This window comes from Erythrolamprus reginae, chromosome 11 (genome assembly GCF_031021105.1).
Source record: "Erythrolamprus reginae isolate rEryReg1 chromosome 11, rEryReg1.hap1, whole genome shotgun sequence".
Classification (NCBI taxonomy): Eukaryota; Metazoa; Chordata; class Lepidosauria; order Squamata; family Dipsadidae; genus Erythrolamprus; species Erythrolamprus reginae.
The window spans coordinates 37,739,289-37,756,822 of record NC_091960.1 but is presented as its reverse complement, the minus strand read 5'-3'; the positions used below and the strand labels follow the sequence as shown (position 1 = coordinate 37,756,822).

The window sequence follows — 17,534 nt, the reverse complement described above, 5'->3', positions numbered from 1 at the left end:
CCTCTTCTCAGCCCAGAAGGGAAGACTTGTCCTGGCACGACGGGGCAGGCTGTGGCCATACACGATCAGCCAACTAGGCACGCCCGCGCACGAGGAGGCATTTTGCAGTGTTTCCCCCTTCAGAGTCGGAGACGCTGCCAGAAACTTCACCCCAATTTTCAGGGCTTCTCCGGGCACAGAGACCGAGGCTGGTCTTCCAGGAAGCCCCTGGAAGCACAAACGGCACCCAGGGGCCTGATGCCACTTGACGTGACTAATCAGGGGTGCAGTCACAAAATGGCTGCTCCTGGAAGAGAGGCTGGGCAAAGGGGGAAGGGAGCACCCTCAGCTTCCTACTCTCCCCTCTTTCTTGTTTTGGGCATGGGGGGGGTCATTGGCCTGTACTGAGTTGCAGCCCCTGGATCTTTGGGGCCGGGGAGTGGGGGTGTCCCAGGAAAATGCCTGTGTTAGACCTCTCCGTCCTGCATCGTAACTGAATGGATCAGAAAGAAGAAGGAGCCCGGCTGCCCACAATCCACTTTCTGACCCGTTCCGGACAAAGGTGGGAGGCTTCTAGATCTACGTGACCATCCGTTGATTTCCTGCCTCAGGCTAAGCGGTCAAAAGCCCCGTAACCAGTTTGGCCGATACAGAATCCAGAAAGTTAACGTCGCGTGAGCCATTCTGGGCTGCAAAAGAAGTGGACACCAGCCATGGGGGTTTAGCCAAAGAGATCGTCCAAATGAGGGCTGAAGAATTGGGGCTAAATTATTACCAGTCAGGAGAAATCAGAGTAAATGCTTCTTCTGGATTCTTGTCTGTGCTTGTTTCCCTTCTTTGGTTGGTTATCGGTTGGTGAAAAGTCTCTCTCACTTGCTTCCTAATCCTTACTATCTTCTTGTAGCCCTCCCCCCAAAAAACCTTTCAAAGGCACTGACACACACACACGTCCCTCTTACAGGCAGGACGTGCTCAGAGGCCCCCTTTCCTTTGCCCCTGCTCTCTCACAAACCAAAGACATGACAATCCCCCAGGTTACATTAAAAGCTGAGCATCTTTATTGGAATAATCAGTTTATTAGACATGTAGGATTATGGTTTTCTAGATCTTTTGTGGTAATATGAAGATTTACCTTATGTATAACCTACTCAGCTACCGTGTATTATAAGTTATTGTGTGTATTGTATTGTATTCTGTGTATTGTAAGATTTTGGAACAATTAGCTCAATAGATTGGTAAGGTCAAAATAAGATGTGAATTTAATGACCAGTGATTAATGTATAGGTTATTGTAATTTTTTAATATTGGATGAAGAAAAATTATACTTTAAGGGGTTTATGAATGTATATTATATGTTTGTAGAGTTCTTTAGTGAAAGAAAGAGATATAAGAGCCTCCACTGTATATGTTTGATAATAAGCTTGATATTGTGTTGGAAACTATGTGTTGTTTATTTTATGTTGGAGAAAATAAACATTTTATGGCAAAGAAAAAAAAGGCTGGGTATATGCTGCCAATATCTGCTGTGGAGGGGGGAAGGCCGGCATCTTAACCGAGGGCACCAACCGGCCCCCCGGGAACCTCAATGGTGGCGCTGGCAGCCTTCAAAAGGCCGCGAGGGAGGAAAACCTGCCCATTCATGGCGGTCAGCGAGAACCGAGGAGATCTCTGCAGGGAAAGAGGTGTGTCGGTTTCCATGGCAATGCCCGCCAGATAAAGCATGTGGGCACAGCCCAGGGTGGTGCCCGAGAGAACGGAACGGCCTGGCTGCAGAGGCCCAAGAGGAGCCACGTGGAGGCAGGATCGGGTTCTCCTGGCCCAGAAGCAAATAAAGAAGCCCCACCCACAGGATCCCTCCTCCAGCCTCGCTTGCACCCGGGTTCTGCTCTGCACGCCAGCTGGCCCCTCCCTCATCACTGCCCAGCCCCCCCATCACCCGCAGGAGGCTGAGGCATCGGGGCCTGTTCAGCCCTGCCCGTCTCTGCAGCCATCAGGGCCTTTCGACAGTGAGATGGAGGGAGGGAGGGAGGAAGGATGGGCATTTCCCTCGCTTGGGAGCCTGTGCACTCCCCCCTCCCAGAAAGAGAGATCTGGCTGGGGGGGGCAAATGGCTGCCAGAGAAAGGGCCAAAGAGCTGGTGGGCAAGAGAAGACCCCTCCAGACAGCCTCCTGCCACTCTTCCAGCATCCAGAGCCCTTTGTCGGGGAGACGGGCAGCATATAATTGACCTCTCCAGATTCCTAAGAGGTCAGTAAGGGGCGAGTACAAGTGCACTAGAGTGCCTTCCGTCCCCTGTCCTATTGCTCTCCTATATCTTGTATACCTTTCTTCTATTCCTCTATCTCTTCTTCTATTCTTTCATTGATATGTTCTATTCCTCTATCTTCTCTTCTATTATTTTTTAGATATATTTTACTATGAGTATCTCCTCTATAACCTTCATTATGTATTTTACTATGTGTATACCCACTAAAATTCTCATTGTATATTGGACAAAATCAATCAATCAATCAATCAATCCATAAGTGAATTAGAGTGCCTTCCGTCCCGTCCTATTGCTCTCCTATATCTTGTATACCTTTCTTCTATTCCTCTATCTCTTCTTCTATTCTTTCATTGATATGTTCTATTCCTATATCTTCTCTTCTATTATTTTTTAGATATATTTTACTATGAGTATCTCCTCTATAACCTTCATCATGTATTTTACTATGTGTATATAGATATATACCCACTAAAACCCTCATTGTGTATTGGACAAAATAAATAAATAAATAAATAAAAATAAAATAAATATACAATCAACCAATATAACCAAAATGAAATCCACCAAGCCAGGTCCACAGCCTCAAAGTCAGGAAGGTTCCTCAAGAGGCCCAGGCCACCTTCCCACCCAGTTTCTCAGCTGGGCCTCTGGGCAGAGGGGGGGCTGCTAAGGTGGGACGTGGAGGTGTGCTGGCCCCCGTGGCTCTGAGTGCTAGCGCAGTCCAGCAAAATTAGGCTACTGCAGATGGACAAGTGGCGAAATCTTGCACAGACACGCAGCAGCGCCCGTGTTTCAGTGCAGTAACTATGGAGTCCAGTGCAATTCTACTGCACCTGGGCAGGTAGCAAAATTGTGCATGGACACGCAGCAGCGCCCATGGTGCACCTGTGTGTCCACGTGTGATTTCGCCACCTGCCCAGGTGCAGCAGCAGCATTGCGCTGGACTCCACTAGCACTCAGAGCCACGGGGGCGAGCACACCTCACCGTCCCACCTTAGCAGCCCCCCCTCTGCTCCTGGGGACAAGAGAGCAAAATTCTCTCTTTCCCTTTATTCTCACAATGCGCTGGTGGTGCATGTTGGGAGGCAAGACGGCTGGAGGGGCTTCGGGGGGGGGGGCTTCCGTACAGCAGCCTCCAGGTGCACGTGTGCCATCCGGTAAATTGGGGGCAATCAGCCACAGCACTTCCGGAGGGCACCGGACGGTTTGGGGGGTGCTGCCAATCCTCCTGCCCCACCCTTGAGGAGATGCGAGGGAGGGATACGGCTCAGCACGGTGCCCCAGGCTCCCCCCTTGGCCAGCTCCTCTTTTTCTCTCAGGGGGCAGCCCCCGTTTCCTCAAGGCAAGACCCCCATGTCCCTGGTTCCTGAAGCCCTGAATGCTGGGGCTCTCCCCCTGCAAGGCCCACAGGGCACCCACCCCCAACCCCTTTGCTGGGTGCCTGAAAATGCTGAAGCAACACAATGCACATTCCTTTGCGTTGCGGCCTCCCGTCAGTTGCCATGGAGGCGGGCAGGGGCTGTTCCCCCCTCCACTCCCCGAGGTTCACACCCCCCCCACTCGCAGCTCAGGGCACCTGATGAGAGGGTCTTTCTCCAGGGGATGCCGACAGGGTCTTTTCCAGAGACCCCTGCCGACAGGTGCAACATGCTAGCCCAGGAGACACCTGCTTGCAGCCCCATGCGCTAACTCATGCGTTTGGGCCACTTGTCTTCTAAGGCTGCAGGGAGAGGGGCGGCATACAAATCTAAATAAATAAATAAATAAATAAATAAGAAAATCAGGCGTTACCTTTAATCCACATCGACTCTCATTAATCTGATTACTGCCCAGTCAAGCGTTGAAAGATTTCCCCCTTCCGTCCAATTCCCCAAAGGAACCGGGTCGGTCTAGTCTAGCGAAGAGGTGACAGGATAGCAGTGTTGTAATATTTGAGGGGCTGCCACAAAGAAGGGGAGTCAAAGAACCACATGGCAAGAGAAGGAACAACGAAGGGAAACTAACCAAGGAGAGAAGCAACCGAGAACTAAGGAGGGATTTCCTGAGAGTCAGAACAAGAAGACAATAGACTGGATTCTCTCCAGATGTTGTGGCTACTCCATCAATGTAGGTTTTCAAGAGCCTGGATAGCCACTTGTCCAGAATGGCACAGGCTCTCGGGCTTGGACAACGGGTTGGACTAGAAGACCTCCAAGGTCCCTTCTAACTCTGTTATTCTCTTACTCCATCATTATTGGTCTATCTACCACAGTGGTTCTCAACCTGGGGGCCGAATGACCATTTCACAGGGGTTGCCTAAGGCCAAGACAAAATTCCCCATGGTCTTAGGAACTAAAGCTTCAACTCTGGCGCCTTGGAACCTATTTTTACAATCCGACCAATCAAGGCTTTACAGTGCCCTGTTGGGCGATTTGGTGTTAGACTTATGGTTGGGGGTCACCACAACATGTATTAAGGGGTCATGGCATTAGAAAGGTTGAGAACCGCTGATCTACCACATGACAGCCAAGGATTATGCCTGTTCCTTTTTCCCCGGTAGCCAATGGGTACGTCCTTCCTGTTAACAACTACTTCAGCTTCAATCACAACAACACATGAGCGCACAACAAATACAGACTTAAAGTAAATTGTGCCAACCTCGACTGCAGGAATACGACTTTAGTAACCGAGTAGTTGATGCATAGAACTCACTACCAGACTCTGTAGTATCATCACCTGACCCCCAAAACTTTACTCTTAGACTGTCCACTGTTGACCTCTCCCGATTCCTAAGAGGTCAGTGAGGGGCCTGCATAAGTGCATCAACGTGCCTTCCGTCCCCTGTCCTAATGTTTCTCTTACTAGTATCATGTATATAAATACAGTGATACCTCGTCTTACAAACGCCTCGTCATACAAACTTTTCAAGATACAAACCCGGGGTTGAAGATTTTTTTGCCTCTTCTTACAAACTATTTTCACCTTACAAACCCACCGCTGCCACTGGGATGCCCCGCCTCTGGACTTCCGTTGCCAGCAAAGCACCCATTTTTGCGCTGCTGGGATTCCCCTGAGGCTCCCGTCCATGGGAAACCCCACCTCCGGACCTCCGTGTTTTTGTGATGCTGCAGGGGAATCCCAGCAGCACAAAAATGGGTGCTTCGCTGGCAACAGAAGTCCAGAGGTGGGGTTTCCCAGCGAGGGGAGCCTCAGTGAAATCGCAGCATCGCAAAAACACAGAGGTCTGGAGGTGGGGTTTCAAGGACTTAGGTGTTTTAGCGATGTTGCAATTTCACTGATGCTCCCTTCACTGGGAAACCCCACCTCCGGACTTCCGTTGCCAGCAAAGCGCTTGTTTTTGCGATGCTGGGATTCCCCTGCAGCATTGCAAAAACACAGAAGTCCGTAGGTGGGGTTTCCCATGGAGGGGAGCCTCAGGGGAATCCCAGCAGCACAAAAACGGGCGCTTTGGCTGGCAAAAGGGGTGAATTTTGAGCTTGCACGCATTAATCGCTTTTCCATTGATTCCTATGGGAAACATTGTTTCGTCTTACAAACTTTTCACCTTAAGAACCTCGTCCCGGAACCAATTAAGTTTGTAAGACAAGGTATCACTGTATTATTATATCTTTGTATAGCACCAATACGTACTTGACAAAACAAACAAATGAAATAAAAAAGCTATGCTCGCTCACAGGAGAGCATGGCCTTTCGCAGTGGGAAGAGAAAGGGGGTGGATGCCTCCCCCCTGCCCATCCCTTTTTCCTTGTCTGCTGTGTCTTTTGTCTCTTCATTTTTTAGTTGTAAATGTATGTAAATAAGCATTTGGCTAAAGAGGGGAACAAATACGACTTAAATATACAAAATGCACAGAACCTTGCAGCCTAACTGAAGAGGCAAGTCTTGGCTGCCAGGGAGCTTACAAAAGCCAACCCCCGTGTCTCAATCCATGCACAGAAGGTTTCTGTAAGAGGATAAGGAGCTCTTTTGGCAGGGCTGCCTGTCACAGTTCACTAAACAGCCCCTGAAGTCTCCGAGCACAAGGGGGATGCAGGAGAGCATTAGCACAGCCGCCTTTCGAACCACATGAACGAATAAGCTTCCTTCCAGGTCATGGGGTGCAACTTCCAGGGAGATAAACCTCCCCCTGCCCCCCAACATCTCAATCAGGCTCTTTGGAAAGCACAACCCATGAAGCAAACACAAAACCTCTGCATTTCTGTCTTTGGGAAAACACAACTGTAATTAAATTCCCCCCAGATGTGTGGGTCTTCAGTTCCCATTGGCTGGGAGTGCTCGCTAGACATTGTGGGGATGAGGCCCCAAACACCTGGAAAACATCAGGCAGGGGAGGGGCTTGAGTAGAAGCCATTCCCCTCTTTTCCAACGTGCCAGCCCTGACTTGCTTAACGTCCCTACAATTCCCATCCTGTTTGTGCCAAGGCGGGAGTCCCACAAGTTGTGCGGGGCAGGGGGGGTCCACGGAAAACGGTCAGCATGGTCAAGGTGACAGCCAGGAGGGAGCTCCTTAAAACCCACCTCTGTCGTCAGGCATGGGGGAATTGAGACTTTCCCTCCCCCTAGGCTTATAAAATTTATGCATGGTATGTCTGTATGTATGATTGGTTTCTTAAATTAGGGTTTTTAAATTAACTTAAATATTAGATTTGTTTACATTGTCTTATTATTGTTATTAGCTGCCCCGAGTCTACTGAGAGGGGCAGCATACAAATCTGATAAATAAATAAATAAATAAACAAACAAACAAACAAATAATCAAAGCTCCGTCTCTTTATTAGGGGGCTTTCTCTGAACCAGGGGGGCCACCGGCTTGGCTACTTGCCTGTCCCCTGCAGGCTCTCCTGGTGGGGGGAAGGGGGGAGTGAGGTCACACGCACAGCCCACGAATGATGTCCTTGTGTAAGGGGGGACCCCACGGTTGCTGCAGGCCAGCAAGATCAGCAGCCCAGGGCTCTGGAAGTCAGACGCCCCAAACCTTCCGTGGGCGTCTCCCGCCTGCCTATGAATCAGTCACTCCCTGGCCTCTCCCTCTGCAGCCACCGACACCACCAAACCCACAGCCACGTCCAAGGGCTCTTGGGAAGCCTTCGCTCTGGAGTTGGGCATCAACAGGAGCTCAGAGGGAGGGAGGGAAAGAGGGAGGGGACTAAATCTAGAGGTATAACAAGCAGGAAGAGGGAGATGGTGATCCCGCTGGTGAGACCCCATTTGGAATCCTGTGTCCAGTTCTAGAGACCTCACCTACAAAAAGAGATATGGATAAAATTGAACGGGTCCAAAGACGGGCAACAAAAATGGTGGGAGGTCTTAAGCATAAAACATATCAGGAAAGACTTCATGAGCTCCATCTATATAGTCTGGAGGACAGAAAGGAAAGGGGGGACATGACCGAAACATTTAAATAGGTTAAAGGGTTAAATAAGGTTCAGGAGAGAAGTGTTTTTAGTAGGAAAGTGAACACAAGAACAAAGGGACACAATCTGAAGTGAGTTGGGGGAAAGATCAGAAGCAACATGAGAAAATATTATTTGAGTGAAAGAGTAGTAGATGCTTGGAACAAACTTCCAGCAGACGTAGTTGGTAAATCCACAGTAACTGAATTTAAACATGCCTGGGATAAACATCGATCCATCCTAAGATAAATATAGAAACCTAGAAGATTGATGGCAGAAAAAGACCTCACGGTCCATCTAGTCTGCGCTTATACTATTCCCTGTATTTTAGCTTAGAATGGAGAGGGAGGGGGGGTACATGTCTGCACACAATTTCGCTACCTGCCCAGGTGCAGTAGCATAATTACACTGGACTCCGCTAGCACTCAGAGCCACAGGGGCGAGCACACATCCCTGTTCCACCTTAGCAGCCCCCCTCTGCATGTGGCTCTCTCACAGCCTGCTGGAAGGAGGAACCACGACCAAATATCTTGCCCAGGAAATGGCAGGGACTTGTCTGAGCACCCATCAGAAGTCAACACGCCATCATCACCTCCCATCTTGACTATTGCAATGCTCTCTACTTGGGGCTACCCTTGAAGAGTGTTCGGAGACTTCAGCTGGTGCAGAATGCAGCAGCGCTTGCAATAATGGGTGTACCAAGGTACGTCCCTATTACTCCAACCATATGCGCACTGCATTGGTTGCCAGTCGGTCGCCAAATGCCCAGTCCGTTTGGAGTGAGCAGCATATAAATACAATCAATCAATTGATCAATAACAATAAATAAATAATAAACAAACAAACATTGACTTGAAAGCTCAAAGGGAAAAGGAATGGGAGGGGTCTGCCCTGCTCCAGTCACCTTAAGGCGCATGAGGTGTAAAGTGGGGAGGGGGCTTCACTTTCAGGATCCTTGACCTAGAGCAGCCTTTCCCAACTTCTGGCAACTTTAACACCTGTGGACTCCAACCCCCAGAATCCCCTAGCATGGCCCCCGCTGAGCTCGAGGTTCCCTTCTCATGGCATCTATGCGCTGAGAGTGTTTTTACCAACCTGTGGCCCTTCTGCTCCTGGGCACCTGGAGGCAGAAGAAGTTGGACACTGGGGCTCGGTCACACGCTTCAGGACTAAGCACCACGTTCTTGTTAATCCCTGTAAAGCCTTTTCCCAAACTTTTCCGGCTTCCTTTCCCTCCCTGGCATCCCACATTCATTAAGGTCAGTTGCTGCTTCCTATGTGGGCTGGGAGGGGGGGCTTTGGAATCTGACCCCACCTCCGTGGTCATCTGCCGCTCCACATAACCCGCCCTGTCCCAACCACATTCAAAACCACGTTTGGGGGTGGGGTGGGGCAGACTCCTGCAGCTTGAATTCCCACACGGCTATGGCTGCATTCCCACAGCTTTCACCCATTGTCTGGGTTTGCACAATGCACTCGGCTGCAAACTGACCCTCCAGGCTGAAGACGGACAGAATGACAGGCCACAAAAACCAACCAAGATGGAAAAGAACAACTTTTGGCAAGTGGAGCAAAAAGAGCAACTGACCTTTAGGTGTGGTATGTAGCACACTTTTATTCGGTCAGAAGGCAGCTTTGGGTTTGCCTGTTTTGTAAACATAAGCAGTGTCTGAATCCTTATTTATGACTTCTTATTATTACATATTATTACTACTGCATATGAACCCAGCAAACTGTAGTTTCTCCATTGGCAAAGCAAAGGGCAACTGCCTAATTTAGGAACTCAATCACTCAGTGAAGGTTTTATTAGAATGGAAAAAAATGTAGGGAAAGCTTCACCCTCAAAGTTTTAGTAAATCATATTCCTTTCAAGGATCAGAAGGCATAAAACTGATCAGAAAATAAATCATATTAGCCGGGAGTCCAGGACTTCATCTGACTCGTGTTTAGCTGCGGATTAATGGTCACGGCGAAGGACAACGACTGCAGACAAAGCTGGAGGAAATTAGCACATTGATTCTTGTCCAGACAGAGATGCGGTTAAATGTTTAGATTTGTTGCTTCTCTTTTCCTATAGGGCTTGTTTTAGCCACCTAACAAAATCCAAAGTCTGAATCAAACAACCTGATTAAATAAAATTCAAATTAAGGAACTGACCGACACAAGCTGGGGTGGATTAACCGGCCTTAACCCAAACTAAACACCTTCCTGCTCTGTGGGGAAGGTTCGTGTGTAAGGGAAACACTGGTTTCTCTTAATCAGCAGCATCGCACAATTATAACACAGCAAAATAACTCCCTCACCCACCCACCCCCATTCCAAGCACGTGGTCTGACCACGGGACCATCAGTCGGGCAAAACCCAGAGCAAAATTTGGGTCCCTCGTCCTCTGGCGGTTCATTGGGCGGAAAAAACACTCACAAGCGTTGTGTTCCAAAGGGTCAGCATTTCTCACACTCAAAATGCTCAGTGCTAATTAGGAGGATCCAGAGGGGGGGCTGCTACAGTGGAACGGGGACGTGTGCTCACCCCCATGGCCCTGAGTGCTAGTGGAGTCCAGTGCAACTCTGCTACTGCACCTGGGCAGGTAGCGAAATCATGCGCGGACATGCAGGGGCGCCACAGGGACCCCCGCGTGTCCATGCACAATTTCGCTCTCTGCCCAGGTGCAGTAGCAGAATTGCACTGGAATCCAGTTATTGCACTGAAATATGGACACACCTGCGTGTCCGCGTACAATTTCGTTCTCTGCCGAGATGCAGTAGCAGAATTGCGCTGGACTCCCCTAATGCTCTGAGCCCTGGGGGCGAGCACATGTTCCACTTAGCAGCCCACCTCTGGGAGGGTCTCAAGAACTGTGAAACAAGGAGTTAGCCACGTGGATTAAATAAAATAACAATAATTAAAGCCGCTTCTTGTCATCAGCATCCTCCATTATGCCAGGGCGGGGCACGGAAGCACCTGCAATCCGAAGTGGAGAGCAGGGCAGAAGTCTGGCACCCCGGGGAGGGTGCAGATAGGCCAAAGCAGCCGCCACTCAAGCTGCCTTTACTTCCGACTTCAGGCAGCCTGCAAATCCAGCGGCTTGAATGGAAGGAAGGCATCATACACCTTGTGAGGTCACCTGAATGGTGCAAAAGGTGCAAATTACACAATTTGCTGTTGACACCAGCCCGTGATGCGCCCAACGTCCTGCTGTGCTTCATAAACTTCATAGACTATGACAACGTCCGTATAAACACAGCCAAACAGTGGCATCGTTTCTCCCCCTGACAACTGGAAGGGTTCAACTCCCAGAATTCCCCAGCCAACCAGGCCATCCGGGGAATTCTGGGAGTGGAGGCCACACTTCTTCCAGCTGCCAGGATTGAGAAACAGTGAACAAGGCTAGTGCGACACACACCCCGAGAGGAAAGCCAACCATGGCAAAAAAACAGGCAGAGTGAACCCAGCAGCCTGGAGGAAGGAAGTTCGAAGTCACCATCAGAAACCAAATCGCTTCCCAGACTCTCACTTCATCCCGACCTTCTGCAGGCACCAGCACAGCCGCTCCGCGTTTCCACCAAGCAGCCATGCCTGGGCTCCCCGGGGTTGCCCAAACTTTCCGGGCTTTGCAACTCAAAGTCCAGGGGAGCCCTCGCCAGACGTAGGCTGCTAAGGCGGAACGGTGACGTGTGCCCCCGTGGCTCCGAGTGCTGGTGCAATCACACTACTACACCTGGACCTGGCAGGTAGTGAATCTGCGCGTGGACACGCAGGGGCAGTAGCAGGATTGCGCCAGCACTCAGAGCCACAGGGGCGAGCACACGCAGCTCCGGCCGGAGACCCCCGAAAGGCAGAAGCCGCCCGCCGTCGAAGTAACCCCGGGGACTCCAGCGGACCCGCAATGCAGCGCCTGGCCAGGGGGTCTCTGAGTGCGTGCCGAGCGCCGCCCCGCCGGGTCCTTGCGATGGGCAAGAGGCGCATCAAGGTCACCCGCCGACCGGCCGGGAGTTCCGGGGCTGCCAGTGGGGGGAAAGCGGGAGGAGCCGCCTCGAGTCCCCGGCCGGCGCCCCTTCCTCCGCGGGGAGGCTCCCGCCCTGGCGCCCGGCGAGCACCTGCCCCACCGCACCTGTCCGGCCCTACCTGTCGTGGCCCGGCGGGCGCGGGCGAAGCTCCAGAAGGCCCAGGGTCGGGCGCCGGGAGTGCTGCGCTTGCGGGACGCGTTGTTGCCCATGGCCGCCTCGGACGTCCCCCCCCGGCCCGGCCCGCGCCCCCCGCCCCACCCTGGGCCGGGCGGGAGGCAGAGGAGGAGCGGGGCGCTACATGGAGGCGCGGGAGCCCCGGCGCTGCCTCGCCACCTGCCCGCGGGGCTGCCGGCGGAACCAATGGAGGCGCCGGGGAGGAGCCCGAAGCCTCCTGCAGCCCCGCTCCCTTGTCAGGTGGCTGCTCCGGGGACGCCCAGGTTCGGCCCGCGGAACCCGGCCCTCCGCTCAGCCGGTCGCTCCCGGGGTGGAGGAAAATCCCAGCCCCCACCCCCGCCCGCACTTTGGCCCGATGATGGTCTCTGGGAATCCCCGGCCATTGGCTAAGCCGGCTGCGTCCCATGGGATTTAGAGTCCAACTACACATGGACTCGGTTTCCCTCCCTCTGGACCAGGACTTCCTGGTCATAAGAAATACTCCTTATTCCTTTAGACCAGCGTTTCCCAACCTTGTCAACTTGAAGATATCTGGACTTCAACTCCCAGAATTCCCCAGCCAGCGAATGCTGGGAGTTGAAGTCCAGATATCTTCAAGTTGCCAAGGTTGGGAAACACTGCTTTAGACACACCATATGGGTTACCTGAACACAGAGGTGGGCTGCTATGGTGGAAGGGTGATGTGTGCTCGCCCCTGTGGCTCTGAGTGCCAGTGGAGTCCAGGCAATTCTGCTACTGCACCTGGGCAGGTAGTGAAATCGTGCGTCGACACGCAGGTGTGCCACAGATTCGCTACCTGCCCAGCTGCAGTAGCAGAATCGCACTGGACTCCACTGTTACCACGGCGAAACACAGGTGCATGTCCACGTGCGATTTCGCTACCTGCCCAGGTGCAGTAGCAGAATTGCCTGGACTCCACTGGCACTCAGAGCCATGGGGGCGAGCACACCTCACCGTTCCCCCTTAGCAGCCCACCTCTGCCTGAACCCAGGTAGGCAGCAACAAAGCTCCAGATATTCGCCGCCACTATAGCAAACAGCAATGCAGTTCCATTAACCTGGGTTTAGAGACTAGCATGTTACCCAAGCCTAGAGGTAAACATCCTGTTTTCCCTACCCATGGTTTACATTCAGAAGTTAAATTGTGCAATCAAATCGTGTAGTGTTATTACATCCTGGCACTGGAGGGTTATGATGATGTGTGGATCTAAGGGCCAGGCATCCTAAAGAGGTAGACATCTTCATGTGCAGTGGGATATAAGTCTAAGGGCTATTGCTGTTGCTACCATTTCCCACAATTAAGACATGATCAAAATTGAGATGCCCAGCATGTCCTGGGTCATGCAATCACCTTTTGTGACCTGGTCAGTGGGGAAGCCGAAATTATTTAACAGACGTGTTAGTAACAGCAACAGAAATTTGGGACTCAGTTTTAAGACCAGAAGTACCTGTTGTTTGCAAACCTTTGAAAAATTCACTCCCTATCACAACCTTCAGCCTTTTCCTCTATGGCTGCTCCAGCCTGTCCGACCTCCTGGCTTCCAAGCAGGGGCATCCACAGAGCCCCCTTTCTTTCTTTCTTTCTTTCTTTCTTTCTTTCTTTCTTTCTTTCTTTCTTTCTTTCTTTCTTTCTTACTTACTTACTTACTTACTTACTTACTTACTTACTTATTTATTGGATTTGTATGCCGCCCCTCTCCGTAGACTCGGGACGGCTAACAACAGTAATAAAAAACATCATATAAATGCAATACAAAAACAACTAAAAAACCCTTATTGTAAAACGAAACATATATACAAACAAACATAACATGCATAAATTGTAAAGGCCTAGGGGGAAAGAATATCTCAGTTCCCCCATGCCTGACGGCAGAGGTGGGTTTTAAGAAGCTTACGAAAGGCGAGGAGGGTGGGGGCAATTCTAATCTCCAGGGGGAGTTGGTTCCAGAGGGCCGGGGCCGCCACAGAGAAGGCTTTTTCCCTGGGCCCCACCAAATGACACTGTTTTGTTGACGGGACCCGGAGAAGGCACCTTGAGCAAGGGGGCAGGGGGGTCTTGACGTTTTGGATACATGTGGGTCCTGCCTTGCCTCCAAGTGCCAAAGTCATTTGGAGATGTTCTGGGAAGGGAATGAATTGCTCTGGGGGCCAGGAGATATTTTTATTTATTTAATTTAATGGTGCATTAGGCTTAGTAGAGACTTAATTAACCTATTTTGCTTCTCGTTTTTGCTTTCTGAAAAACTCAAAAACCGATTTTGGCCACTTCATCCAGAGGCCACCGAAAGCTGCTGGGTTGCCTGCGGGTAAGGAAAGCTGCCCACCCCTCTACTTAAAACGGGAGAGAGAGATTCTTTTTGGTCACCTTTCCCTATCTAGAAAAGTTGCCGGAATCCCCGTTCACTTCAGGTGCAGCCAAGAAGATTGTGGTTTAGCAGCCGGCATTGAGCTCTGTGGAGAGATGACTAAGCAAAGAGAAAGTCCGGTTCTTTGGCTGACCTTCGGCAACGCTTTCTCCTTGAAGTCGTTCTGCTCTACACAAAGTCCTTCTCTTACAACCAGGGGTGGGCTGCTAAGGTGGAACGATGGCACGTGCTCGCCCCTGTGGCTCTGAGTGCTAGCAGAGTCCAGCACAATCCTGCCACTGCACAAAATTGCACGCAGACACGCAGGGGTGCCACAGGCAAAAAGGCCATTTTAGCTGCTCCTCGACCTTGTGGCCCGCAAGCGCTGGCCTGTTGCCTCCCAACGGCCCTCCCTCCCTGCACGCTGCTTCACAACAGCAGCCCCTAGAAATATTGAACTCCATCCCTGTGAAGAAGCAGCACATTTTCAAAGATTTGTATTTGTAAGTCAGCATGAAGTGGGGGGGGGGATTCTCCCAAGTCTTCAAAGCCTCGTTGGAAGCCTCACCCGATGATGCGAAGTTTTCATTGTGCTTCCCTGACCCATGTGAAGACTGCATGTTTTCCAGGAAACCTAACAAGCCGCCAGTCGCAGGGGAAGGCAAAGTGGGCTCTTCTGTGGCATGTGGACTTCAACTCCCAGAATTCCTGAGCCAATCGTGCCAGCTCAGGAATTCTGGGAGTTGAAGTCCACACGTCATGGAAGAGCCCACTTTGCCTTCCCCTGCAGCTAGTCAATTTGGGCCAATCCTGTGAGATCCCAGCAGCAAATCGTACTAGGGCAGTGATGGCGAACCTTTTTTGGTTCACGGGCCAAAAGGCAGGGAATGCAGGGGGGGGGTGTCACACATGTGCATGCCCACACACATAATTCCATGCAGTCCCACACACATGCATGTGCTTGTGAACCACCCCCACCACACAATGGCACGCCCATTTTTTACTCTCCCCAGGCTCCAATGCCTTTCTAGGAGCCTGGGGAGGGCAAAAACAGCCTCCCCCCATCAGAGGTCCTCCAGAGGCCAGAAATGGCCTATTTCAAGTTGGCTGTTTTCGCCCTCCTCGGGCTCCTAGAAAGGCTCTGAAGCCTTTGGAGAGCAAAAAAAAAAGGAACTTCCGGTTCGACCAGAAGTCAGCAAACGGAACATTTCCAGCCTCTGTGGGTTGCGGGGGAGGCCGTTTTCACCCTCCTCAGGCTCCTAGAAGGGCTCCAGAGCTTGGCGAGAGTCAAAAACGGGCCTTCTCCACCCCCTTCAGCCTATTTCCTGACTTCCAGTGGACCCAGAAGGCCCGAAAACCAGCTGGCTGGCACACGCCAGACCTAAGCTTGCGTGCCCACTGATATGGCTCTACATGCCACTTGTGCCACGCGTGCCATAGGTTCGCCATCACGATACTAGAGCAGGGGTGGGCAATTAATTTTGCCATGGGGCCGCACGAGAAATTGGGATGGTTTTAGAGGGCCGGACTAATACAATTAACTCAGTTCTACCCAATCCTGTAAAGGCCCAGACCCTGGCCTGACCTAAACACCCAGACCCACTTTACAGACCCCTAACTGTTTGCTCTACGACAACACGGTGCACCACAGTCACTGCGCTGGAGTTTTGTCATGGTTTCTCTGCTCAGCTGCTCTCAGTAGGAGGTCGGGGTCCACTCCAGTGCAAGGATGAAAGACCTCACCGAGTCTGCCAGGACTCCTCCGATTCCTGTTCTCCTCATGATTCATCAGGAAAGCAGGAACCCGAGGAGTCCCGGCAGATGCGGTGAGCTCTTTCATCCTTGCACTGGAGCGGACCCCAACCTCCGCGGACCAGTCACAGACAGTGGGCGGGCCAGATGCAGCCTGCGGGCCACCCCTTGCCCAGGTCTAGAGGGTCGAGAAGAACAAAGTCTTCCACTGAGATTCACTTTTGGTTCTGCCCAGCGTTTTGGAATGGGAAGAAAACAGGGGAAGCCCCGAGTCTCCCCAAAGGTGGATCCAGGCTCGGGAAGCTGCTCCTGCTCCGAGTGGACTTAAGCTCCCACCCTGGCTGAGAACTGGGAAGGGGAAGGAAGGGGGAGCTGATTAAGTGAAAGTCTTGAGCCAAGTTCTGGGTTCTGGGTCACTGCCCGCTTGCTGGGGAAGGCGGTTTGAGGAGCAGCCGCCACGGCTTACAAAGGCGCATTCCAGCCCCTGGAAGCAAAGGCCTTCGTCCTCTGGGGGAACAAAGGCCTACCTGCTGCTGGAACAAAAACAGGAGGTTGAGATCTGAAATCATTAACAGAAATGAGCCGGGAGGCTCCCGGTTCTTTCCTGCTGAAACCTGATTTTGCCCCCACCCTCCCGGCTCGCTCCCCCAGGGCACCTGCCGCCTCCTTCCTCCTCTGGCCACCCGGAGGGGTGGGAAAAGTGCCCCGCGTCCCTTTCACGGGATTCGCCCTGCGGCGAGGTTGCCTAAGATGACACAGATTGTTGCCCCCGGATCCCTCACGTGCCGCAAGAGCAGCCCACAGAAACTCCAGCACCGGTCGGACCAGTCCCGTCCGCTGCTGCGGGTGTTTGCTCAGCTCTGGGCTTTCCTCCTCCTCAAAGGCCAGGCTGTCTTCAGGAGGAAGCCTCCTTTCTCTGGAAACCTGACTCCACAACCCTCCCTGGGCTCTGGAACAATCAGGTGTTGCTGCTGCTGCGGCACAAATACCTCCTCACCCACCTTCGGGTGGAGAAGACAGACGGCCCTTTGTTAGCCGAGCAACTCTCGGCCCTTTCCAGCACAAGGCAGGTGCAAAGTTCCTACCGGGTGATATCTCAGAAATGTCATTCTCAGCCCTCGTAATCCTGCAAGCTAACCACAATATTTCCCAACAAGTCCCTGGAAACCAGTTTTGCAATCCAGCTCAGGGTGCCAACCATGTACTTCATCCAATTAATGAGCCAATACAGAGAGAGAGAGAGAGAGAGAGAGAGAGAGAAAGAGAGAGTGAGTGAGAGAGAGAGACAGAGAGAGAGAGAGAAGCTGTATACTTTTTCCTTCTTGGGATGTACCAGCCTGATCCTCCACATATTTATTTTTATTTATTTATTTTGTCCAATACATAATACACATTGAAGAGAATAGATTTGTAGTAATATAAGTAAAGGAGAGGATAGAAGAAAAGATATAAAAGTATAGGAGAACATATTTGAAAGGAAGAAAAGATAAATGAGATAAGGAGAGACAATTGGACAGGGGGCGAAAGGCACACTGGTGCTCTTATGCTTGCCCCTTACTGACCTCTTAGGAACCTGGAGAGGTCAATCGTGGATACTCTAAGAGTAAAGTGTTGGGGGT

General features: G+C 51.5%; 1 protein-coding gene across 2 annotated transcripts in view; it reads right to left on the bottom strand.

Annotated features, from left to right (window-relative positions):
- The window catches only part of NHSL3 (NHS like 3), a 54,979-nt gene that overhangs the window by 28,457 nt on the left and 8,988 nt on the right, over positions 1 to 17,534 (bottom strand). The window contains exon 1 of one of the 2 annotated variants that reach the window (XM_070764599.1): positions 11,764 to 11,872. The exons of the other annotated variant lie outside the window; for it this stretch is intronic. Coding sequence (XP_070620700.1) covers positions 11,764 to 11,854 — 91 coding nt within the window. The 5' untranslated portion in view covers positions 11,855 to 11,872. Of the gene's footprint in view, positions 1 to 11,763; positions 11,873 to 17,534 lie in introns of those variants that run through there. 2 annotated transcript variants of the gene reach the window in all.